The sequence below is a fragment of the Marmota marmota genome, unplaced genomic scaffold, assembly GCF_001458135.2.
Source record: "Marmota marmota marmota unplaced genomic scaffold, marMar, whole genome shotgun sequence".
Classification (NCBI taxonomy): domain Eukaryota; kingdom Metazoa; phylum Chordata; class Mammalia; order Rodentia; family Sciuridae; genus Marmota; species Marmota marmota.
This window is the reverse complement of record NW_025999932.1, coordinates 2,613,767-2,637,932: the sequence shown is the minus strand read 5'-3', so window position 1 is coordinate 2,637,932 and position 24,166 is coordinate 2,613,767. Positions and strand designations below refer to the sequence as shown.

General features: G+C 53.0%; 1 protein-coding gene across 2 annotated transcripts in view; it reads right to left on the bottom strand.

The window, feature by feature from the left end:
• The window catches only part of Col4a1 (collagen type IV alpha 1 chain), a 130,201-nt gene that overhangs the window by 14,179 nt on the left and 91,856 nt on the right, over positions 1 to 24,166 (bottom strand). For both annotated transcript variants that reach the window (XM_015484080.2, XM_048800625.1), the window contains exons 22-44: positions 23,005 to 23,100; positions 20,788 to 20,871; positions 20,293 to 20,363; positions 17,063 to 17,254; positions 16,382 to 16,550; positions 14,074 to 14,166; positions 13,883 to 13,987; positions 12,115 to 12,212; positions 10,306 to 10,456; positions 10,014 to 10,127; positions 9,282 to 9,449; positions 9,076 to 9,165; positions 8,216 to 8,368; positions 7,950 to 8,048; positions 7,756 to 7,845; positions 6,733 to 6,872; positions 6,236 to 6,362; positions 6,067 to 6,147; positions 5,506 to 5,604; positions 4,505 to 4,555; positions 2,656 to 2,841; positions 1,977 to 2,110; positions 318 to 390 (exon numbers count right to left, since the gene is read on the bottom strand). In XM_015484080.2, coding sequence (XP_015339566.1) covers positions 318 to 390; positions 1,977 to 2,110; positions 2,656 to 2,841; positions 4,505 to 4,555; positions 5,506 to 5,604; positions 6,067 to 6,147; positions 6,236 to 6,362; positions 6,733 to 6,872; positions 7,756 to 7,845; positions 7,950 to 8,048; positions 8,216 to 8,368; positions 9,076 to 9,165; positions 9,282 to 9,449; positions 10,014 to 10,127; positions 10,306 to 10,456; positions 12,115 to 12,212; positions 13,883 to 13,987; positions 14,074 to 14,166; positions 16,382 to 16,550; positions 17,063 to 17,254; positions 20,293 to 20,363; positions 20,788 to 20,871; positions 23,005 to 23,100 — 2,664 coding nt within the window. The remainder of the gene's footprint in view (positions 1 to 317; positions 391 to 1,976; positions 2,111 to 2,655; positions 2,842 to 4,504; positions 4,556 to 5,505; positions 5,605 to 6,066; positions 6,148 to 6,235; positions 6,363 to 6,732; positions 6,873 to 7,755; positions 7,846 to 7,949; positions 8,049 to 8,215; positions 8,369 to 9,075; positions 9,166 to 9,281; positions 9,450 to 10,013; positions 10,128 to 10,305; positions 10,457 to 12,114; positions 12,213 to 13,882; positions 13,988 to 14,073; positions 14,167 to 16,381; positions 16,551 to 17,062; positions 17,255 to 20,292; positions 20,364 to 20,787; positions 20,872 to 23,004; positions 23,101 to 24,166) is intronic.

The window sequence follows — 24,166 nt, the reverse complement described above, 5'->3', positions numbered from 1 at the left end:
GCCTTTTTTTTTTTTTTTTTTTGGTGGTGGTGCTGGGGATTGAACCCAGGGCCTTGTGCATGCCAGGCAAGCACTCTACCAACTGAGCTATATTCTCGACCTGAGCCACTTACTCTTAATGAGAAAACCAGACTGTGTATACAGCCATTGCAGGATTATACAAATTGGGCCACCGCATGGAAAGGCCACTCCTGATTTGAAGAGAACCAGAGATCCTGCTGCCTGTTATGCAGCATCTCAACACCGAGGGCCTGTGGTTAGGGGCCTCCGAACAGCATCTGTTCAACAGTAAGGACATGCAGTTTGTCCTGTCGTACCTTGAAATCCTGGAACTCCTGGAGGCCCCATATCACCCTTGGAACCTGTGATTCCAGGAGAGCCACCAATGCCCTAGACACAGAAAGAAAACGTCAGACACATACCCGTCGCTCCAGTGACCTGGTAGTCAGAAAGCGGACACAGTGGATTGGAGTAGCAATGCAGCCCATGTTTTCTTAAATGATCCAACAAGAATGATGGAAACTCTCTGCGTGCCCACGTAGGGCAGCGGAAACTGTGATGATCTGCCCTGTCCTGGCCTGCCTTCTCTTGTCCACCCACATGGCAAGTTCCTTAGGAGCAGGGAAAGTCTTACCCCTGCAGCCCACCCCAGCACAATGCCAAGAACAGAGTCGGAACTCCACAGACACCTGTCAGGGAAACGTACCCATCCCCAACACTAGACCACCCTCAAAGGAAAATTCCCCTAAACACCCAAATGCCATGACTTCTCCAGAGTTAGCTCCATGTCATACCTGAAATCTGATTCTAATTAGGTAAAAAAATTTAAAACACTAGAGAAGGATTATTTTCCTTTACAATATAGTGATATTAATATATTTAGTATCATTAGATGATTTTCTTATTATTTCAATATAGTTATTCCATTCTGTAGGCATGGATACAACATTACAAAAAGCCCTATTATTTCTTACATTGATTTGCTTCTCTACCTTATTTTAAAAAGCATAGTAATAATAGAGTGTGCATAAATATATTTATATAAATACACAAATTTATACATATATGTGTATACAGAGAGTAGACACTGATTGGCACTAGAACTAGGAAATATATTTCTATGTTACCGACAAATTATCTATACTGTGTCACTGGAAAAATAATACAGCAATAAAGAACCTAAAGTATATTCCTGCTCACATGCGGTGTGTGGTGGGTATGTGAGCACAGCACGGAGGACCAGCAGGTGAAAGTGATCTTGCGGCTCCACGCACCTGCTCTGCACGGCTGCTAACAGCACTTCTCAGTTCACTGACTGCGCAGTAACACGGCAGCCCTTTCCGCTGAGGAAGTGCCTTGTCTCTAACATGGCCCTCTACTGAGGGGCCACAGGGAGAACCGGGCTGCCCCAGCAGAACCCTGCTGGCTCCACAGACCTCCCCCCATCTCCCTGGACTCCCTCTCCCCAAGCGCACAGAGAAGCGGAGACAGAGGAGAAAAGAAACAGACAGAGAGCAGGGGTCCACACCAAGGCTTCCCTGGGACCCCAACCAAGCGTGTGCCTTGTCCCTGATGTGGTCAAGCTGAGAATCCAACCAAAGACAGTGCTCTGCTTGGAGTTGGAGGGACTGGTGTCCAGGCACCACAGGAGACCCAAGTTAAACAACAATGACTCCCAGAACATGAAGTGTGTAAATAGATTGTGATTTAGGTTCTAAACTACAATTTGCAAAAATACAATGGATCTTACAAATAGGTTGTAAAAAAATGTGATGCTGGTTTCCTGTTCTGGTGCCAATAAAGAAGCTGGTTACTGGCAAGACAAGGAACTGACTTAGGGGCTAGGGAGTGCCACTCGTTTCTATATACATACACACCACGGCACACACAAGGACATATGGTTTTCTGCGAGCAGAACAGGCTCTTTCTCAAAGACAAACATAACAAGGACGACAGACGACAAGCCCGTCACTCACCGGCATGCCCTGGAACCCTGGATCTCCCTTGGGCCCTGGAATGCCGGGTGCTCCTGGCCATCCTGGATTTCCCTTGTCACCCTTTAGCCCATCAAGCCCAGGAAGCCCTGGAGGCCCCATAGGTCCCGGAAGCCCTAATAGGAGAGGAAAGGTGCATGATTAAGGTGGGAAGGTGCATTCCATGTACCTGTCCCCGGGCTGTGATGCCCTTCACTGACATCCAGCTGTCCCTCATCATGACCCCACCAGATGAACAACATAAGCCCTTAAGAAACAAAGGCCAGGCCCAGAAGGAAAGAGGGATGCATATGAATGCCAAGACCTCCTGACAAGGCACCCTGGGATCCAGGTGCCCTGGGCACCTCCGGTACCACCACCGACACTGGCGTCAGGTGGTGGGCGCTAGAGCTTCCTGCTGCTCTAAACCAAGCTCTGGGAGTATCTGTGCCAAGTCTGCTCCAGCAATTTCCTCTCTTGCATCTCCCTAATTTCTAAAGTTTCTTGACAGGATAGCAGAAAAACTTTCACCTAATAGGCCAAAAATACAGCTTCCAGTTCTAGTGAATGTTGTAAATGTCTAGAAACCTCGATTGAGAACATAATTGTTTCTTTCACACTAACTTCCTTGTGTGGATTCCGTCCCAGCCCCCAGCTTTGACACCTGGTGAAACACCCTTACCTGGCAGGCCAGGTTGTCCCTGAGGTCCTCGGTCCCCTTTGGGGCCCTCCACGGGGCGGCCAGGACTGCCTGGTAAGCCTGGCTGTCCTTGGGGCCCCGGAGGACCCATGAATCCTTGCTCGCCTTTGGGTCCAGGAATTCCGGGACTCCCAGCTAATCCAGGGAACCCCACTTCTCCCTTTGAACCTAGACAACAAAACAGTTTGAGATGGTGAAATAGAGCAGAACAGACTCCAGGGCTCAGAGGGAGAGGTGGCAGGAGAACGCGTCCCATCCTCCAGGCACCCACAGTGGGGAGCTCCCCAAGGCCTGGGAGGAAAACTAACAACCAGGCTGCTCCCCTGGCCTGGGAGGGAGAACCTGGCTACCTTCTCCACACATTCTAAAGGGAGCCTTCTGTGGAAGGCACCTGAACCCGTGAGCAACTGCCCTGCTGAAGTGAAGGCTGGGTTGGCCCAAGGGCAGGGATGCTTTGGCTATTCTGGGTCTTTTATTCTTCCAAATGAATTTTAGAACTTTTTTTCCTAACTTCTATGAAGAATGACATTGGTATTTTAATGGAGACCGCATTGAATCAGTATACTGCTTGTAGTAATAGGACCATTTAACAATATTATTTCTGCCTAACCATGAACACGGGAGATCTGTCTGTCTTCTCATGAAATAGCTACAAAACACTAAAGAAAGAAAAGGGGCTTCTTCAACTGTTTGAGGTCTTTCTCCTGCTTGATTTGATTTATTCCTGGATATGTTTTCTTGGCTATTGTGAATGGGATTGTTTTCTTGATATCTTTCTTAGCAGATTCATTGTTGCTGTATAGGAAAACTATTAATCTTTGTGCGTTGATTTTGTAATCTCCTACCTTGCTGAATTTGTTAGCTCTAGTAATCTTCAGGTGGACCATTTTGGATCTAAGTACAGGATCATATCATCTGGATATGATAATTGGACTGCTTCCTTTCCTAGCTTTACCCCATTTATTTCCTCTTCTGGCCTAACTGCTCTGGGTAGAATCTCTCGTACTATCATTGAATAGGAGAGGTGACAGTGACGTCCTTGTCTTATTTCAGATTTTAAAGGAAATGCTTTCATATCCCCCATTCACCGTGAGGTTGGCTTTGTCTCTGTCATATATTTAGCTTTCATTAGGCAAGTTCCTTCTGTCCTTACTTTCTTCAGTTTGGGTTGTTTTCATGAATTGGTGCTGAATTTTGTCAAAGGCTTTCTCTGCATCTATTGAGATGACTACGTGATTTCTTTCCTTGATCCTATTTGTGTGGTTAATTACATTTATTGATTTGCATATGTCAAATCATCCTTGCATCCCTGAGATAAATCCAACTTGATCATGATGTACAACCTTCTTACTATGTTGAATACTATTTGATAATATTTTATTAAGGATTTTTGCATCTAAATGTATCTTGGTCTGCAGTTTTCTTTCTTGGATGTGTCCTTATCTAGTTTTGGTAAGTGTGATACTGGCTTTGCAGAATGAATTTGGAAGTTTCCTACCCCTTTCCATTTCATGGAATAATCTGAGAAGCACTGGCGTTAGTTCTTTTATAAAGGTTGGGCAGAATTCAACTGAGAATCTACCTGGATTCTGTGGCCTAAAATATGGTCTGTGTTGTCTACGGCCATACCACCCTGAACGCGCCCGATCTCGTCAAATATGGTCTGTGGTCTATTTTGGAAATTCCTGGGCTTTTCTTTGTTAGAAGGCTTTTTATTATCGCTTCTGTATTGTTCCTAGTTATTGGTCTGTTTAGGTCTTCTGTCTCCTCTTGAGGAGACAGAGAAATGGCAGAGGTGGCTGACAGGAGAGGCATGCTGAGAACATATCACCTTTGTCTCCTTTGCTCCCTGGAAACCCGGGGAACCCTCTTCCTGGTAGACCTGTGGGATAAGGACAGAAAGAGTCAGGACGCAGGGGCAGCACCAGAGGCCAGCTGTCCTGACGCACGAGGCGTCCGTGGTGTGCACGGACTATTCAGGGTAAGGTGGGAGCAGGAACACCCTCCTGTGACGGTCACAAGACGCCGGGAGTCCATATTTGTAACTCAGTACCTTTTCCTAGGCACCTTTCAGCTCAGAGCCCTTGAGGCTTGGCAGAAATGATCTGTAAATAAGAGCATTTCCTTCCTACTGCGGCTTGCAGGTGAACAAACTGGCCTTCTCCCAGGAGGTGGGACAGCCCAGAGGCACGGGGCAACAGACATGGGGGAAGGCAACAAGAGAATGGGCTCGAGGGGAGACTTAAGTGGGGTGGGGAGAACTTAAGACGACGCCAACAGGGACAGCCCCAAGTCCCCTCCGTGTTCCTCCCCACGTCCCTTCGCGGGGGTGACTAGCTTCAGTCCTGAGTTTGCCCCCTCGCACAACACAGCATAGGTGACTGCACTGTCACAGCTGGTGCTGGTTCTGGGTCCAAGTTGCAGCCCTCCCATCAATGACAGGAGCAGATTCAGGAGCCCAATCCCACACACTGCTTCTCAAATGGACGAGAGGCTGGGCAGAGTGGAATCTTGCTTTTGTTTCCGTTCTGTTTTATCATGACAAATGCCAGGGAGACGGGGAAGGAGAGCGTCCCACCTGAGCGCAGGCCTAAGCGCCCAGTGCTGCACCTGGCCTCCTCACCCAGCCCTGCTACTTCAGGCAGGTGAACAGATTTGTGAACAAGGCCTCCTTCCTCATCTGATCCTGCCCACATGTCCACATCAGGGCTTCAACAGTCATAGGGACACAAGCAGAGGCACCGCTGGTGACCTGTTCCTTTCACTCCGTGTGGTACAAAGGTCTCCTTATGGGCAATGCACACTCCGGAGGGGAGTGGGGGTCGGAAATACCTGGTTCACCCTTCTCTCCTGCCGATCCTGGAATTCCGTCACTGCCTGGCTCCCCTTTCTGTCCGGCTGGGCCTGTGGGGCCAGGCTGTCCAGGAAGACCTAGAGAAATTCCACAGTCCCTCAGGGAAGCTCTCACAGCACCCTGGTCTGCATGCAAACTGTCCCTTCCAACATCCCCAGGACACTCCCTCCTGGGTTGACTTGGAGTCCCTGAGGTCAACTCTGATGACCTTTAGAGGGGACCCTCTGTGCTGCTAGCAAGATGTGACCTGACCCTCAGGCACAGGTGAGAATGGGGAGAAGATGCCTAAAGCACCCAGAAACTGCTTGGAGACTGGTCCTGGTGCCTTACAAGCAGTAAGCCCCTGGAAAGACCCTGCAGGACCCCAGACTTGATGCTCATCTGGAAAACGGAGGGTGGGACGGCCAGCCCCCAGGCCCCACCGCAGCGCCCAGGGCCCAGTCTCTCTGGGATGGGAGCTCCCTGCGGCTGCAGTTCCCAAGCTGCTGCTCTTCCCCATGTGCCCCGTCTATGTCCGGGGGCCGGGGGGGGGTCTCTACCTGCTTCTCCTTTGACACCAGGGACACCGTCCAGTCCCGGAAGGCCTTTGTCACCCTTCTCCCCAGGCAACCCAGGGCTTCCTGAGGAAAACACAAAATCCAGAATGGCCCATTAGCCTGAGTGCAGTGTCTGTGAGCCACCCGCTAAGGAGGAGGCCCGGCCACCTACCTGGATAACCAACACTCCCTGGAGACCCCTTTGGGCCCGGAGACCCCGGCATTCCTGGAATCCCGATGCTGCCCTTCTCTCCCTTCTCTCCAGGGCTTCCTGGGAACCCTGCTGCTCCCTGGTCTCCCTACAGGGTGGAATGAGGCATGTTAACTTCACGCCTGTCCCCGGTGCACGTCTGTAGGCACGTCTGTAGGCACTCTCTGGACAAGAGTGCACACTTAGGCCTTATCTCCAAAGAACCAAAGTCTGCTTCTGAAGAAAGGGCAGAACGGATGGGCGAAAGAGCGAGTCCTCGCCCGTCCCTCCCCTCTCTCCTGAGAACTGGCCACCCTCCCCTCTTCACAAGTTTCTAGATTCTTCCTGGGGGCGAGAAGCAGTGGGCGGGAGGGGTGGCAGCTTCCAGCTCCTTGGGAAGTGCCACGGGCTGCGATGCCCTGGCTGCGAGACTGTTGATGAAAACCCACCAACACTCTGGGCAGACGGGGGCCAGTTACCTTGTCGCCGGGCCGCCCAGGAATCCCAATGCCGGGGAGACCCGCCTGCCCCTTCTCTCCTTTGGCCCCTTTCTCTCCAGGCAAGCCGGGGACGCCCTGTGGGCCGGGGATGCCGGGCACGCCCTTTTCCCCAGGTGTCCCTGTAACACACACAGTGGCAACGTGAATGAGAGAACTGCTCGTGCCCACCGCAGCCGCAAGAGGCAAAAACGTCAGCCAGGTCATCAACCCGCCAGTGATCCAGCTCCCTGTGGCCCCAGAGTCACCGCAGAGCCAAACCAGGAAATGCCACTGCCACCTTCTAAGACGGTCATTTGATGCAGAGAGCTAAGTGCTTAGAATACTAACCAATGGCACACACACCAAAAAAACCACGTTTATATGTTTATTACACAATCAAGTCTCCTTAACCAGAAATCAGAGGGGTTGTGAGATGCCGTGGAGTATAGAGTCAGGTGTGTTGGTACCAAGCTCACTTAGTCATAGGCAGAAGGAGGTGGCAGGAGCCTTGCCAGGAGGGGCAGATGGGTACCCTCTCCCTGCCCATTCCAAGTCACCCGGGCAGTCCTGCTGGTCTCAGTGCTGTGCCTCCCCCTGTGTCCCTGCTCTTTCTGGCTCTCTCCCTGGAGCAGATGCCTATGGGAAGGCGTGAAGGCAGAGCAGCCAGAGGACCACTGTGGACTAACCCCAGGGACCTGGGGGCCGAGATGCTAGTGCTGGTGGCCTGAGTGGGGAGCCAGTGTCTCCCAGGGAGCCGCCAGCCCAGCAGCCAGGTCACTCACAGATGACGCACAGGAGAGTGTGGCAGGCTGGGCTTTGTTCTCTTACACTGAGAGGGTCTTTTAGCAAGGGTCATGGTGTCAACCCAATGCCCCATCCCTAGGCAGGGGGCATTCAGAACTGAGGGGGTGAATCCACGGAAACGCGTGGCTGCTGGGGTGACGCCCGGCTGGTGAAGCAGGGCTGCTCTGCAGACACGCCCGCTGCCCACCCACATGCCTGCAGAGTCTTAACCCAGGTTACCTGGCAAGCCCATGCCACCAACGGCTCCTTTCGGTCCAGGGAGTCCTGGAGCCCCTGGTGTTCCACTTACGCCGGGGTCACCCTTAGGCCCTAGCATAACAAAGAGAAAAGTCGAATAGGTTAACCTCTATGAGAAGGGCAGGGTACCTCCTCAGCAGGACTCTGGCACACGGTAAGCCCGAGCTCCGACCTACCTGGCTGTCCGGGGTGCCCGGCCTGCCCATCCTTCCCAGGCACTCCTGGTGTCCCAGGGTCTCCTCGGGATCCTTTGTCACCAGTGGGTCCAATTTGTCCTACATGTCACAGAAAAAAAAAAACAATTAAGACCCACGTTTGTTTAGAAGGAACCCACTGTAGGGACACAGGGTGGTTTGATTTACTCATGGAGAACCAAATATCCCCCCCCACACAGCGAGGCACCTGGCTCCACCTTTGCGTTAAAGGCTTTCCTCCCACGCACCTTTTTCTCCTTGGTCTCCCTTCTGTCCCTTCATGCTGCCCATGTCCACTTTCTCCATAGACCCTGGTTTTCCAGGGAGCCCAACATCCCCTTTGTCGCCTTTGAAGCCAGGGTCCCCCCTGGGTCCTGAGGAGCCTGGGAAGCCGTGGTCCCCTGCAGAGGAAAGAGAAGCAGCGGGTGAGGCCTGGCCCTGCCTCACGGACGTGGGTATAAGGTTCGCCATTCATCCAGCTTCTGGCGGCAACCAATGAGGCTGGGGAAAAATGAAGGACCCATGCAAAAGTGACATTAGGTGGCAAGTGCTGGAGTCCCGTGGGAGATTTGACCCCAGGGAAATGAACAATAAAGCCCATTTCGGAACTTCATTATTTGCTAATATTTCTAATAGACTTCACTTGGCTAATTAGCTCAGATAATCACTTGTCTTTACCAGTCCTGTTCATAGTGCCCACAGTTCTTAACAAGGTACAGAACAGGCATTTTCCTGTCCTACTAAGCAAATGCCCTTTTTGTTTTGTTTCACACTTACAGTCAATTTCTTTTTTAAAGAAAATCATTGTGGAACAATTTCAAATAACAATAAATAAAAATTAGGACTTGAAAAGAAGCCAGGTTCCTCCGACTGAAGACTCCACCATGTTCCACAGAAGGACCCAGCGCACCCTGAAGGAAGGCCCTGCTCCTCCCGAAGGCCCTGTGCCTGAGACTCAGATCCCAGGAGAGGGGTCCTCCAGCCCCTGGCTTCGCCCTCTGTACCTCTTCATCTTCCTCTCGGAATGCAACAAAGTGTGCAGCAAGGCCTGACCCCCAAGATGCTCAAGAAGGACACACGGGGTGTTGGGGTCTGCCAGCTCCCCTACCTTTTTCTCCAGGTAGTCCTGGGGCACCTGCGGGTCCTGGTGAGCCTGGCTGCCCTGGGGTCCCCATGACACCCATTTCTCCCTTGGGACCTGTGGCCAAAATGAAGGAGTGTGAACATTTCTGCACATGGAACATGGATAGTATGAGCTAGGAAAGAACGCGGTGAGACCATCCCTCATCATCAACCCAGGCAGAAGCCACCCACCTGGGAACCCTGGAATTCCAGGTGTGCCCTGCTGTCCGGGAAGGCCAGGCAGCCCTGACTGTCCTGTGAGGCCGGGAAGTCCTTGAGACCCTTTGTCTCCTTTAGGGCCGGGCATGTCGAGGCCTGGGAATCCAGGGAAGCCTTTCTCTCCTTTGACTCCAGGGGGACCTGCAGTTGGGTAGAGCGAAGGTCACTTTAGAACCCTGACTCCTCCTTTCTGAAGGAAGCACGTGAGCAAGCCATCCTTGGGGCCCTGAATGACACCAGCGCCTGGGGTTCCCACGGCGTGAGTGGTGAACAATGTCCTGAGAGAAGAGGCCACCCCTTCCTGCCCTCAGTGTCACGATCACAGGACAGTTGTCACTGCAGGCTTTGCCCTACTCCCCTGCACCACCATATTCTAAGGTGATTCTTATAAAGGCAAAGGCAGCTAGACACGGGCTCGATCTGAGTTTTCAGCAACCTCTTAAGCCTGCTGTGCAAACACTACATGGAGTATATCACTCAGAGATGCTTTGACACATAGACCAATCTCACTGGGAGGAAAACAATAGAAATCTGTGACTCTGTGTTTCAGCAAACGAGCAAACCCACTTCACAAACTAGAATTTCCTTTCTTCCCTTCACTTCGGAAATTGTGCTTCTCCCTCCTCAATGGCAGCTGCAGTGTCTGCAGCGTCTCCCGGCCCATTGTGCTTGGGGAAGGGACCATTCAAGAGAAGGGCACTTTACCTGATGACCCTGGTGGTCCCTGTCCTCCAGGCGGGCCCATAACTCCAGGGGGGCCTATTCCGGGAGCTCCGGGTGGTCCTGCTGGGCCTTGTACTCCAGGGGGTCCGGGGTCACCTGGAGGGGGATGACCATACAGGTTCCATACCACACGCAGGCCACCCACACCCGAGCACCACCCAGAACCTAGGTCTCCATCAGCCATTCAGCACATGTGCATAGAGCACCCAGAAGGTGCCCTGGGGCGAGAAACAGACCCCGTCCTCGGCACAGTCTAGACCCATGTGCCAGTTACCTCTGATCCCCTGAAGCCCAGGTGGGCCGATGGCCCCGTGTTCTCCAGGAACGCCTGGTCCTCCAATGTTGCCCTTCTCCCCCGGTGTGCCAGGAATGCCGGGAAGACCTGGAAGTCCCTTGAGTCCTGGCAGACCAATGCCAGGTTCTCCCTGAAAGTCCCCAAAGCAGAAGAAGCAAATCAGTCGGCAACGTCAATATCTTCACCAGTCAGCAGTGCAGAGGTCAACTTGGCTGATGCGGCCAAGATGTGGGTGAGAGCAACATCTGTTCTACCCTTCTGCGTGGTCTGCAAAGCTTCCCCACAGCAGTTATTTCCTGCCAACCTCCCCACAAGCCCTGGGTGCAGGTAACAAAGGAGGGCAATCCAGACACTGCACCAGTATCCTGGCCCTCGTAGCCCCTTGGCTCTGCCTTCTTGAACCTGGGATGAAGAGCTGACCCTGAGCAGCCATCAAAACCCACGACAATCTGTGACTGACGGGTGGACATCTTCTTCAGAGCTGGCCACTTCCAGAGTGGGTCCAGGAGTCCAGTTACCCAGTGTTTTATACAGAGGAGGCTTTCATGGCAAGTTAACATGCAGAACGACTGCATGAATCAAGGGGCTTTGACAAAGGTGATTAAAAATAAGGGAAGTATTTTTGTTGGCCGAGTGTGCATTCAAGATAAGGGTGCAGGTGGGCATTAAGCCACAGTGCCCAGCTGGGCCACTCAAGGGACAACCTACAGAAGAGGAGTGTTTGGGCATCAGTGGGCCTTGGCAGCTGCCCGTGTCTGGGAGAAAGCTTCCCAAAGGGAAGGAAGTCCATCCCAGCGCTTCCTGAAAAGGCTCGGTATTTTAGGTCATCAGCTAATCCTTCCGGAGCCATTAAGTTACGGGCCTCGTGTCTATGAGGCCATCCACATGCCATCATAGTCAACTAGTTGCTCAATCCAATTACATCGAATCACACAAACTTCCTTGGTCACTGCTGCTCAGAACAGGGACACCCAGGGCTGAATGTTTCCCAGGGTGAAGGGCCCAGGTCACACTGGGGCACAGCTGCCTCTGCACACCTGCTGTCCCCAGAGAGAACGTGAATGGGCCCAGGCTGGCTCCATCACAGCAGAGGTTATCCAGCAACCGTGGCCCTTTCTCCTGCCTTGTGCCAATGCCTTCTAGCAATTTCCTTTGTCTCTTACACAATGAACAGGAATGGACATGATCACAGTCACTTCACTTACTGAGGGGACTTCAGGCCTGGGCAAGCTGGCAGAAGAAGGACATCTGAGGGCAAGGAGACCCTCAAGTCACACGGGACCTCACCCAGCAGCAGCCCTGCCCCTGGTGACAGTGGCAACCTGGGAAGGGATCTTCCTGCTGTCCACTAGGGGTGGAAGTGCTCTTTCAAGGGTAGAATCTAGGGCTGCTGCTGCTGCTCATGGTCCTGCCGGGCACAGGGCACCCTCCCACCATGGCCAGAATGTGCACAGCGTGTGGCTGAGAACCCTGCAGCGGCCCTCTGTGGTGGCTGTGGCTTCTTGTAGCATAGTGGCTCTCAAACAGCTTCACCTGCCACTCACCACAAGAAGCACATTTCACCTGAGACCTGCATAGCACAGGCGAGAAACTGTCATAAAACTGAAACATTTCATGACATTGAAACAATGATCTCCCTCAAAAAGCTCCCTCCGTGTGCTATGGGCTCTGCTATTTTCCACTCTACTCTGTCACGAACCCTAAAGCTCACACTGGCCCAACTGTCCTGAGATTAATAAAGCACGTTCAGTGTGTCCAATCAGTACCCAGGGAATGCTCCGTACCCACCTTTTGGCCCTGCAAACCAGGGCTACCAGGTAAGCCATTAAACCCCGGGCGACCTGGACTCCCAGGAGCTCCCACGTCTCCAGGTAAGCCATCGACACCTGTGTGAAGGGAAGGAAACCATGACAGCCGCCCGCTCTCCCCACTCTTCACTTCCTTCACAGGGGCCCAGGTGTCCTGGGCTGACTGAGCTGGCCGTCACTATGAAGCCTTGGGAGGTGGCTCTCAGAGGGAGGAGAGGCCACCCTGGCCATGGGGTGCAGGACACGTAGCCAGGACCCTTCAGCCCCGTGTCCCGTCTCCTGCCCCTTCTCATCCCCTCCTCTGGTCCCTTTGCTCTACTCTCTTCTTTCTCATTTTTCCTGTCCAACTCGTCCAAAACAGTGCCCACTGGGCACTGCATCCCCGGGAGGCCTGAAGACACTCTGACCCAAGGTGTGGCATCAACAGGACAGCTCCACTGCCCCCTGGAAGCAGAGCCGGCAGCTCCAGCCCAGATCCACCACGTCAGACTGCGTCTCAACAGGAGCCCCATTCCTCAGCCACACTACAGTTTGGGAAGTTCTGCAGACCACCGGCTCTCGGAGGCTGCAGCCACACGGGAGCCCCCTGGAACATCTGACAACAGTCTGGGCCTCACCGCAGAGGTTCCCATGGCCTTTCTACAACTGTCTACATGATACTGGTGGCCGGCTAGCTTGGAGATCACCGGCCTTGAGCCCTCACGTGCAGTGTGAAGTCTATGGCATTCAGCTCCATCACACTCGCTGGGGGACTGGACGCACACCAGGCCTGAAGGCCAGTGGCCCTAACCACCCACTCAGGACCCACGTCCCAAGAAATTCCTTCCAATTGGGAAAGGCTTGTAATTAAGAAGACCCCCCCATGTGAACAACTGTTCGGTGCTCACAGGGAATTCAGTGCCCTCCGAGAGCAGGGAGGGGGCCTTAGCATTGGCTCACATTCTCTCTCTCTCTGTCTCTGCACCCTCTCCCTCTTTCTCTCTGTCTCTTTTAAGACAGAGTCTCACTAAGTCTCACTAAGATGGACTCAGACGCGTCATTCTCCTGCCTCTCGCTCCTGAGAAGCTGGGTTCACTGGCATGCACCACCCTGGGCCAGCGTTTGCTGGGACATCAGGGTCTTCTGCCCTTGAGCCCTGAAGGAGGGAGCCCCTGAGTGTGGGTCGGTATTGTGCGGCTCTTGGGGGAAAGGGGCAGCTCTTGTCTAGAATGGCAGTCGAGGTGGGACTCCCCCCCTCACAGTTCTCAGAAGGAGGTCATGGTCCTACAGCCAGAGTCCTGTGGGGACCCCAGAGAACAAGCCCCCCACATTTCCCTGCACCCCCACCCCAGGCCATCCCTCTACTCAAGCCAACAAGGGCAGGGCTCGGACGGTCCGTCTGCACTGCCCAGGGAGACCCCCTTGGAGGCCAGATTTTAAACTGACAGAGCAGGTAGCTGGGCCCGGCTGGAACACACCTCTCCCGAGCCACCTCCTTCCCAAGCAGACCCTCCACAGAGGTGACTTCCCACCTGACTGGTGGGATCGCCATCCTCAAATCAGTGTGGACCCATGAGAGCCACCAGCATCAGGCACCAACGCTGGTGTCCTGGTGGCTGCTGCTTCCACTCCCCAGAGACTCCTCCAGGATGAAAGCAGACACCACGCCTGATGCTGCTGACCGGCGGAGGACAGAAGAGGCCCCACAGCCCGCCTGGGCCTGTGGCCAGAGCACTGGGCCCCCATACTGGGGCTCAGGGCAGGTTTACCTTTGGGGCCGGGAGGCCCAGGAAATCCAATCCCCGGCTGGCCTACAGAGCCCTTCTCTCCCTGGAGGCCTGGCCGTCCAGGGGTTCCAGGGAAGCCTCGGTCACCTGCAGGGAGTTAGGCCCGTGGTCAGCATGAGAAGAACATGAGGGAGCCCCCACCGGGACCAGATGAGCTGGAACTGGAAGAGTACCTTGGGGCCCTGGGAATCCTGGGGACCCTGGGAGGCCTTCTGCTCCTGGGGGTCCAGGTAAGGGAACCACCTTGCCTGCTTCACCCTTTGGACCTGAGAAGAAAGAACAAAGCAGTGAGACGTGACTGGTGGCCGCCGTGCACACCCCGGGGGCCCGCGTTTCCCCACCCCTTCCCGCTAGGCTTCCAGAGTCTTTCAGAGAACAGCTTCTCTCCCCAGAGCGTATTTCAAATGACCAAGATGTGTTCGACAGGAATTCCTTAAGAGTTCCAGATCACAGCCTACATAAAACGTCCCACAATCTACCAGACAAAAAGTGAGATGGCCCTGGGTCCTTTCTTAATTAGTCTGTCTAAAAAACCAAAATCCTTCCTGTTCTTGCTCTTCCTCAGACAGACTCAGCCGCCATCGCTTTCAGGTTGGCCTCAATTCTGCTCACTTGATGGCAGCTTGTCTACACAGCATGGCAAGTGGGTGGTGGTGTATCATCCACTGCCTGCAGCTGTGTGGTGGGGGTTCTGAGCTGCCGGGACAGCACAGGACTCTCTCTACCTGCAGCCTTGGGTACAGCCATGCCAGGGCCAGGAGATCTACTGGGGGTTGATGCGCTGTCAGAAAAGAAGCTCGGGATCCCCTCCAGGCACATGCAGGGACCCCTTCCCTACAGGAGTTCTAGGTAAGTGGCGTCGTCCAGGAATGGCCAGCGTGTCTGGCTACAGACTGGGAGGTGACCAGCCTCAGCACGAAGTTGCTACCGGTGCTACCTCAGGGGTCAGGCTTTTATGATCACCAAATAAACATGGCCCTGGGGGGTCAGAGCCAGTTTCTAATCCAGACACTGACAGGATCTAGATGGCGAGGAACATTCCAGCATGCAGACAACTGCCCAGAACACTGGACGCCCTCCTTCAGGACGCTCTTCCCACCACACTGGATGAACAAATAAGCATCTCCTCTGATTTCTCCAAGGTTTGTTCCTGGTCAAAAAGAAAGTCTAGCTCCTGTGTGCAGTTGCAAAAGTTGGCAGGTGCCACAAGCCCGAAGCACACAGGATTTGCTGGGTTCAGAATCAGGAGTCATGAGAAAAGAGCAAGAGATGAGACTGCAGGTCCCTCCGCCTGGCTCCCTGGGGTCTTCCTGGTCACCCTAGTACTGGAGTCGGGAGAGACTTCTCTGGGATGCTCACTTAACAAAGACCAAGGTGGACATTTTGACAGAGCCCAGGAGGCACTGGGTGTTCAACCACTAGTGAGTGTAGAGGGACAAGGGCCCCTCCCTCGCCTCCAGACCCCATCAAGGTGCCGGGCTGGAAGCCTGCGGGCCTCGTGGGGACAGGAGTTGATGCAGCCTGGGCTAAATGTGTGGCTAGGGACAGACTCGGCAGATGTGTGGGTAAGAAGGTCACAGAACCGTGGCTCCCACACTGTCCTCCTTGGGGACTTCGATCACCCAGCAGCTTGTTACCACGTTGTTCACACAGTTTTAATCACCCTGAGTCCTTCATTAACCTTTGCAACTTGTTAAAAGCGTCCTGGTAAAGCACCTTCCTGCCTCCTCCGTGCACGAGCCAGGCCAGCTCTGCCCTTCTCGTTCCAGGACTGGCTAGGGAAGGGGTGCGTGTCTGTCGACGGGAATCACAGAGAGCTAACACATCACTGAGTGCCCATCCCTGCGAGGCTGAGCACCCCTTCCCCAGGCTCCGAGAGAAGCCAGGTCTTGGTCATGGAGAGCAGAGGATGACGTGGGAAGACACAAGGAGTCCCTGCTGTGGGTTCTCTGACAAACCCCAGGTCGGGGAGCACAGGGCAGGGCCAGGGCTGTCCTTCCACGCTCTTGCCAACACCTAGCATAGTGCTTATGTTAACCACTCAAAAAACAGTCAGCTGACGGCTGAAACGAACAGAGTTAAACAGCAACCAGGACCCGGGGCTGCTGAGGCACAGGCAACAGGCACCGCCTGTTGGTACAGAGTCGGGACCACGTTGCTTGGGTCACATGGAAGCCAAAACAAACAGAAATGAAGAGAAAAAACTGGCCTTGTGTTTTGGTAACCTCAACATCAAAGCTGGCTTCAGCTGTTCCATAGCCACCCTTATTTATAAGGAAAGCCACCCGTGACTTCAGGTTCCTTCAGGACCGACGCCTTGCCTGGCCCGTTTCACATGTGAAGAAATGAAGAGAGCTGACAGGGGCTTGCCCTGGTCACACCCCTCTCTCTGGAGGAACTAAAGCCAGGTATGTGCCTGTCTCCCCAAACCCAGGGTCTCTGTGTATCTTGAAGCTGCGCCTCAAGGGTCTCAAGCCTCACCTGGCAGGCCGGGGGACCCAGGGCTTCCAGGAAAACCAGGTTGTCCTTTGTCACCAACGGGGCCAATCGGACCAAATCCGGGAGGCCCAGGGGGGCCGATGTCACCACGGCTGCCGGGGAAGCCAGCTCCTCCAGGGGGACCACGTTCTCCCTTCAATCCTACGGAGCCCTGAAGTGACAAGAAGAAAGGAGAATGTATCAGGGGCAGGCGGACACTGCGTCTGCGGTGAGTCAGTGGCTTCCACTGTTCCCCAGCCCCCGAGGCCGCCCGCAGTCAGCGAGTGAATGCGCTCTCCCTCCCAAGGCAAGCAGTCACCCCACTTCCACCAAACCCCGCAGAAGAGACACTGGCAGGGCAAGAGAGCTACGCCACGATCCTCTGTCGAATGACAACGTGAACTCTGTGAACTTTAAATGAGCCTCCATCAAAGACCAAAAGACAGCAAAACACATTTACTCATCCCCCAAAAGTCAGAAGAGACTCCTCAGTCACCACCTGGTCAGTCAGTGCGACTCCATCAACCCCCAGTTTACACACTTAGCTGGTTCAGGAGCCTTGGAATAAACTCACACCCACCAGTCACCACCCGAAGACACCACACAGCGATGACCTAACTCATCACGTCTCCGTTCTCAGATCCCTACCGTGAAATGCATGTCAGAGTCAGGAAGTAAACGTACCGGGGAGCCCTTGGGGCCTGGAAGACCGGGATGGCCGTCTCTCCCAGGGGACCCTGCTCTCCCTGGCATGCCGGGCTGTCCTGGGAAACCGGGGTCTCCTTTGTCGCCTTTGAGTCGTATGTCGAAGTAAATCTCGCCAGGCTCTCCCTTGGCGCCCGGCGGGCCCATCAGCCCTGGTGCACCTTGAGGCCCCTAGGAGAACAAAGCCGGGATGCCACACGAGAACCCGCCCCAGGGCACCCAACCTCCGCCAGCCACCTTTATGGAAAACTGTCACCCACCTAGCTCTTGCCACCCACACTCCAGAAGGCAGCCAACAGCTCCTCAACGGATCCCTGGTCTGACCCACTGTTTGCAGCTTTCCTAAAACCCATCAGTGACGTGGCCATTCCAAGGAGGGACAAGATGGGACAGGGCGTGGTGGGATGTCACTGGCACCCAGCTCTGGGAACTTTCTGGCGTAACTTTCTTTTCCCTTATGACTGTCAATCCTTCATGACAATGTTTTAGCAACTGTTGGAGCCCCCAAACTAGAGCCACGGCTTCTGGGGGCAGATGGTGGCTGAAGTGTCAACAAGGTTGGGGACAGCCATTGTTCTGTCTGTCTGGGCATTATTAGAATTGCACAGGTTTCCTTTTGTGATCACACCCTGATTCCGGAAGAGATAAGGCCTGCCAGGGCACCGTGAAGGAAACGGGGAAGTGAGACATCAGCTCTGTAATGGGTTATTTTAAGAAGTTATTTGGACTTTCCCAAGACTGTCCCCAGAGACACCCTCAGAACATTTTCAGTTCCTGGAAAGTTGAATCTGCAAAGAATGTCCACGCCCACCACAGAGTCCTGGCTCACAGGGACAACGGCAGAGGTTTCACACCATTGTCCCGACTCTCAGGCCTGAGAAGGACCCCTGTAGGCTGCCTGCCGACTTTGCACCATTCCTTTGACTTTAATTCCTTCTCTTAAACTCCCGAAGGTTCTTTGATGTGAATCACATACAGGCACACACCCTGCGCTCTGTGTTGACTATAACTGTATACTTTCCACAAAAGGCGTTGGAAGACCAGGGATAGACCGATACTCTTACAACCTCCTCTAGTTTTAAAAATGACACCTTCCACCATGTGTCTCCAACACTGAACGTGGAAAACGCTGAAATGGTGACCTCACAGAGCAGGGAGTGGACACTCAACCGCAAAGGCCGTGTGGCTAAGACTGCACAGCCAGCCTGGGTGGTTATTCACAGCCTGAACACACCAGCTCCCTGTGATCCGGCAAGGAGCCCGGCCTTTTAGTCCATTAGTAGAGACCTCATCAGTCAACACTCTATTGAGGGAGAAATGTAGATTTTTTTTTTTTTTTTAAAGTGGCATTGGTGACCCTAGGACATCTCATGTGATTTGAGGCATAGAACATCTTGTTTCCAAACTGTTTCAGGGCTTTTTGATCCACATCCCTTAAGATGGATGCTAGGAAATCAAATGCTCCCTGGAAAACTTCACATGGGCCTCATTAACTTCACATGGGTACCTCCCCTGCGCTTCCTGCTTCAGAGAGGGGTGCCACTGGGGAAAGTGGACACCCCAGAGACCACAAACCTGCCGGGACCCTGGGCTTCTCAGCTCACTCAGGGAGCGTCATCCCTTCCCAGAACCACCCAGCTTTCAAAAGACAACAACCCAGAAATGCTAACTAAATCCAAAGAAAAACCAGGGCACTGCACCCGTCCACAGCAGTCTCCCCCTCAGGGTGTGGGCTGGTGGGTCACTTTTAGCCTCCAGCCAAATTCAAAATATGAGGATCACAATTTTGAGCTGGTTAAACCACGGAGCTATGATGTAGCCTCAGTTGAGGAAAATCACTATCTTCCAAATTATTTGCTTATGAATCTGTTTTTAGGGGCTTTTCCCATCTACGGGAGGAGAGGGCTGCTGATGAGGCAGCGCAGACCCAGCACTGCTGCGGATTCTTTATTCTCTTCTTCACCTGATACCTCTGGACCTCGCTTCTCTCTCCACTCTTTCCTCTTCTTCCATTTTGCTAGATTTGAGGGCTGGGGCTGGGCATCTGGCCTGGATTCCAGCCAGGGCTAAGGCAGGAAGCCCACCAGGAAATCCACTCAGATAAAGGCAGATGGACCGAGGTGAAAAGATCCTTTTCTGCTCCCTTCAAAGTCCTTCCAACTTTGATCCCCGCTACAGTCAGCTATTTGAACTTCTCGTTTATTTAGAAATATTTTAAACAATTGCGACTTCTAACTCAGCTAGCTCCCCAGGCACCAGAGAGATTCTGGAAAGCAGAAGCCCAGGACCCAACTTCAAAAGGAGAAGCCACTGCAGAATTCCAGCTGCTTCTCTCCTGATCCAGCTCACTTCTGCCCTGGCCTTCCTGGCGATGCTTCCAGGATTAGCTAAAGAAAACTAAAACTTTAAAGAGCTACATCAGAAGACAGAAGGCTAGAGATGTGACTCTCAATTTCAAACAAAAAGAAAAAAGGAATGAGAGAAACTGGCTAATGCCAGCAGAGCCCGGCCACACCAAAGCAGCAAAAGGGCCACAGCCCTGAGGTCTGCAGGCCTTGAAGCCGCGCTGATATGCATAATAAATCCATGCCTCTGTGTTTGAGATGATGTTTTTTCTCTTCCATGTGATAACTTATTCTAACAAACTAGAAAGGCTAAGCTGGTACTGTGATGAACTGAAAGGTTTCATGTTGATGTGATCGAGATGTTTCCTTATACATTTTTTTTTTTTTAAAAAGCATCTACGTAACAGATGTTGGTAACAGGAGGTCTCAACATACAGGTCTGTAAAAGGAAGAATGAAAATATTTCAAATCTCTAGAGAGAAAATGGCCAGTTTTCCTCCGTCCCTGTACAGACGTCCCTGGTGAGACCTGAGGTCATGTGTGGGATGTTAGGAGCAGTGGTCACACAGAAGACAGAAGCTCAGCTCTGCCACGTGTTGCCTGCATGACTCGTGGGGCCTTCTGCCTCAAGGACCAGATCACAGCTGGGCTCTGCTGGGACGGGGGCCAGTGGGGGACGTGGTTCTACACTCCACAGGCTTCTGTGCGTAGGCTCCATGTGAGAGCAGAGGAGGGTCACACAGCCACTCCAGACCCTCCCATGGCCACCAGGCACAGGAGCCACGTGGGAAGATGCAGAAACATGTGGCCTAGCTGGTTGCCTGGTGGCAACTTGCAGTGTGTGTGTGAACTCAGTTTACTCACAGGCAATCCTTCAAGACCATCCCTGCCGGGTAGACCTCTGTCGCCCTTGGCCCCTGGCTGTCCCGGAAAACCTTTCAAAAAAGACAGGAGCACAGCATCCATGAGACAACTCTTCAGAGCTTCTTTTCCCTGAGGTTCAATAGTGTAAAGTCTTGATACAAAATGGATGGGCATTTGAAGACTGTCCAGAGAGTAACCATTAAAACACCCGAGGTGGGCTCAGAGGGGAACCTGAGCCACCCGAGCTGCAGTGTGACGCTGCCCTCAGCCCAGGGACACATGAGGTGCACCCCGGTGCAGAGTGAGAGAGCCACGTGCCACGTCCCTTCTGTTAGGACCTCCGGGGCAGGCCCCTTGGTGGCTGGCTGGGCACCGTCCTGGATGCAGCCTCACGCTGCCCTTGCTGTGCTCCTACTTTGCAGGAGAGCAGGGTTTTGGGGGAGCGGTCCCCCAGAGCATCCACACACAGCGGGTATTTCCATGCCTGGCCCTTACCGATTTCTCCTGGGGGACCCTGTGGCCCGGGCGGCCCTCGAAGTCCCTCTGTGTCACAAATGAGGCAGCTGTCTCCTTTCTGACCTAGAAGGAAGTACAGGTACCTGTGAGAGGCATGTGAGCAGGAGTCCCTGCAGGGTGAGGAGGGGAACAGCAGGCGGCTGTCACAGTGTCACGGTCACACAGGCTCTGCCCGTCAGCAGCAGCCCTCTAGCACTCCCCGCTAGTGGTGGGACCCTGTGTCTACAGGTTCCTCCAGGGCGGCTGAATGCCCACTGCCCCCAGCACTCGCCGTGTGACCCTGCTGCATGTCTAGTGAGCCTCGTCCTTCTCCAGGCGCAAGGAGAGGGGCTGAGCACCAAGAAGCCATGCAGGGACTTGGGCCTGCCTACCACCCTGGAAAGACTTGGCTACTGTGACTCCACCTCGCGTCCCAAGGCTTCCCGTCCCTTCCTCTCTGATTTACTGCACGTGGGAAGTCGTGGACTTCTGAACTGTGTCCTGATTGAGGGGGTCACTGTGAAGAAGCAGCTCCAGAAGCAGGAGACTGAACTGACATCGAGGACGTGAGGAGAGATCGGAGCACAGAGAGCGAGAGGTCGCCCTGCTTTGAAACCTCACTCTCTTAAGCCATGATCTGCAAACTAAGTTCAAAGGTCCTCTGGGGTCTTAGATCCTCACTGTCTGGCTTCCAGGCACGACAGGGAGCAAGGGCTGTGGAAGACACCACCCGAGGGAGCACCAAGAGGCCCACCCACATCGCCCCCGCCTCGCCCTGACTGGCAGCCCTGGGCATGGCTGGAGCCCACCCATCCCAGAAGCCATGCAAGATGCGGGAACAGGAGCCCCAGGCCAGTCCATCTCCCTGAAGTGTGCAGGACACACATGGGGTCGTTCTGTGTTCTCCCAGGAGACAGGACAGGAGCCCATCGTGGGCCGGACACCAGGCAGCCAGCTGTGAATACAGCTTCATTCCAGGCCCTGTGGGACTCTGTGGGCATCCCTGCTCCTACGGCTGGAGGTGGGGCAGGCAACAGTGCTGCACCAGAGCACACGAAAGACACCCTCCATCCAGGGAAGGATGAATACGGTTACAGGATAAAGAGCTCTGGCCACTGGGTCCTAAAATGGAACTGCAAACCTCAGAGAGTAGCGAACACCTGGCCATGAGAGGGACCCCCAAACGGAATGACAAGCAGGTTCTAACTCATGCCCCCTGCAGACTTCTTAGATCACGTCCCTGCAGGCTCTGCAACCTATGAGCCACCAGGATCCCACGGTGCACACTGCAGCTAGCTGTTCCCATGCAGTGTTATGCTTTAGGCTTTTGAAGACCAAAAATTCTTTACAATCCAAAGCCAGAAGTGGTACCCACGAGGGTGGATTTTACAAGACAACCTCCTGTTCTGCTTGTGGGTTAATAGGCATATAAACATCGGAATGCCATTGTTTATTCCACTTAAAGACGGGACCGTCAATGCTGGGACAATCCACCCCTGTTCTCCAGATTTCTGAAGATAAATACATATCCTGTGTTGACGTTACAGCGGACCCTTGAAAGGGCTAAAGATAAAATTAACAGCCAAGAGTATCGAGGAAGGGCAGTTAATCCATCAACAGCAGACGCGCTCACACTGATCTTACGCAAAGGCGGCTCGTGGGGGCTGAGCATTCCCTGAAAAGATCTGTCACTGGGATTACAGGAAATATGTGCATCCTTGGAAAAACGAAACTCTCAAACTTTGAACTGAAAGATTACGGTATCAGTTTGAGAGTCTCATCAACGGGCAGTACTCATTGTGGCAAGACAGATTTCCTGGGTCACAGAACAATAATCTGACCTTTGGGGCCAAGTCTCCACCTTATGCTCCCAGGTCACGGATCTCCCACAAACACAATCTCAGTGACAATCTCAGCTGAGTTGAGGAAGATGTTTATTGTGGGAATGGATTTCCAGGGGAGTTTCAAATCTGGGAACGGATTTCCAGGGAAGTTTCAAATCTGCCTACCCTGCACTCTGCCTCCAATCCTGAGCAAGTCTGGGGGGAAATCACCTTCACAAATACAATCATCGTTTTTTAATTAAAAGAGAACAAATTATGTTATTTGCATTTATGAATACGTCAAAATGAACCCCATTAGTATATACAAGTATTACACACTAATGAAAACACCTAAAAAAAAGTTTAAATTAAAAAAAAAAAAAAAACCTCTTACCTTTTTCTCCCACCTCTCCTGTCAACCCTGGCTGCCCTGGAGTCCCGGGAGGACCCTGATCACCAGGTGGTCCAGGCTGACATTCCACAATGCCATCTGAAATTGATTTGTAAACATTAGAGGACTGTGGCTAGGAATGTTCACTCTCTCTCTTAATTCAATCTGTTATAAAACCAAAACATTTTAGGCTAATTGGTCGGCTTTAGAAATCCAGCTTTCAAATCCAGCTTCAAATCAAGCCTAGGATATTAACTTGCGAAACAGGACCAGCACACACTGTCCACTCGCCTCCCGGGCAACGGCTTCCCAGATTGAAATGCCTATCTCACCTCACTGGCCATCTCCTCTTCTTCAACTCACTTTTCCCTTGCAAAGTCCATCTCAACATCCTTATTTTACAGATTAAGAAACGGAGTCTCAAGCAAGTTAAGTGATTTGTCCACGGACGTCTAAGTCAACCCCGAGACTAGGACAACCTTATTTTCTCCTTAGGCAAACTTACAACAAGTCATGGTTATTTTAGAGACACAGATGGTCCATGGAGAAATGCCTCTGATTCTTTGTTCATATTCAATTCTGAGCGTCATTTATGCAAAGAGGCATGATAATAAATCACAGTAATGCAAACACCATCTGCCACGGGCTCTGGTAACACAGAAGTATGTCTTATAGTTCAGATCTACAGTGGGATGGAGTTTGCCTTTCCTTCTTCAGTATCTTTGAACAAGAATGACAGCCTGAACAATTATAGCTAGCATCTTTCCCAGGCACTCCATCATGGCCAGAGTACAAACACCAGAAGCCCTCCGCCCCTCCACACTGTCTGATGGAGAAGAGGTCAAGGGCAGAGATTTTGACATCTGGACCTGACTCCCCTGCAGTGGAAGGGCTGGGGCCCAGGGTCTGGGGTGGGGTCCTGCCTCTAACTTGGATGTGTTGTCCAGGGTCAACCATGCAGGTCCGCACCCAGCTAGAGCAGGACTCCCTGAAACACAGCCACACCTCCCAGAGCTCCACTGAACAAGGCCGTTTCAGATGGGGAAGAGCTGAGGCTGGGAGGTTATTTTAGAGACACAGACGGTCCATGGGGAAATGCCTCTGATTCTTTGTTCATATTCAATTCTGAGAGGAAACCTTTTTGCTTTGCAGGTTGCTGATTTGT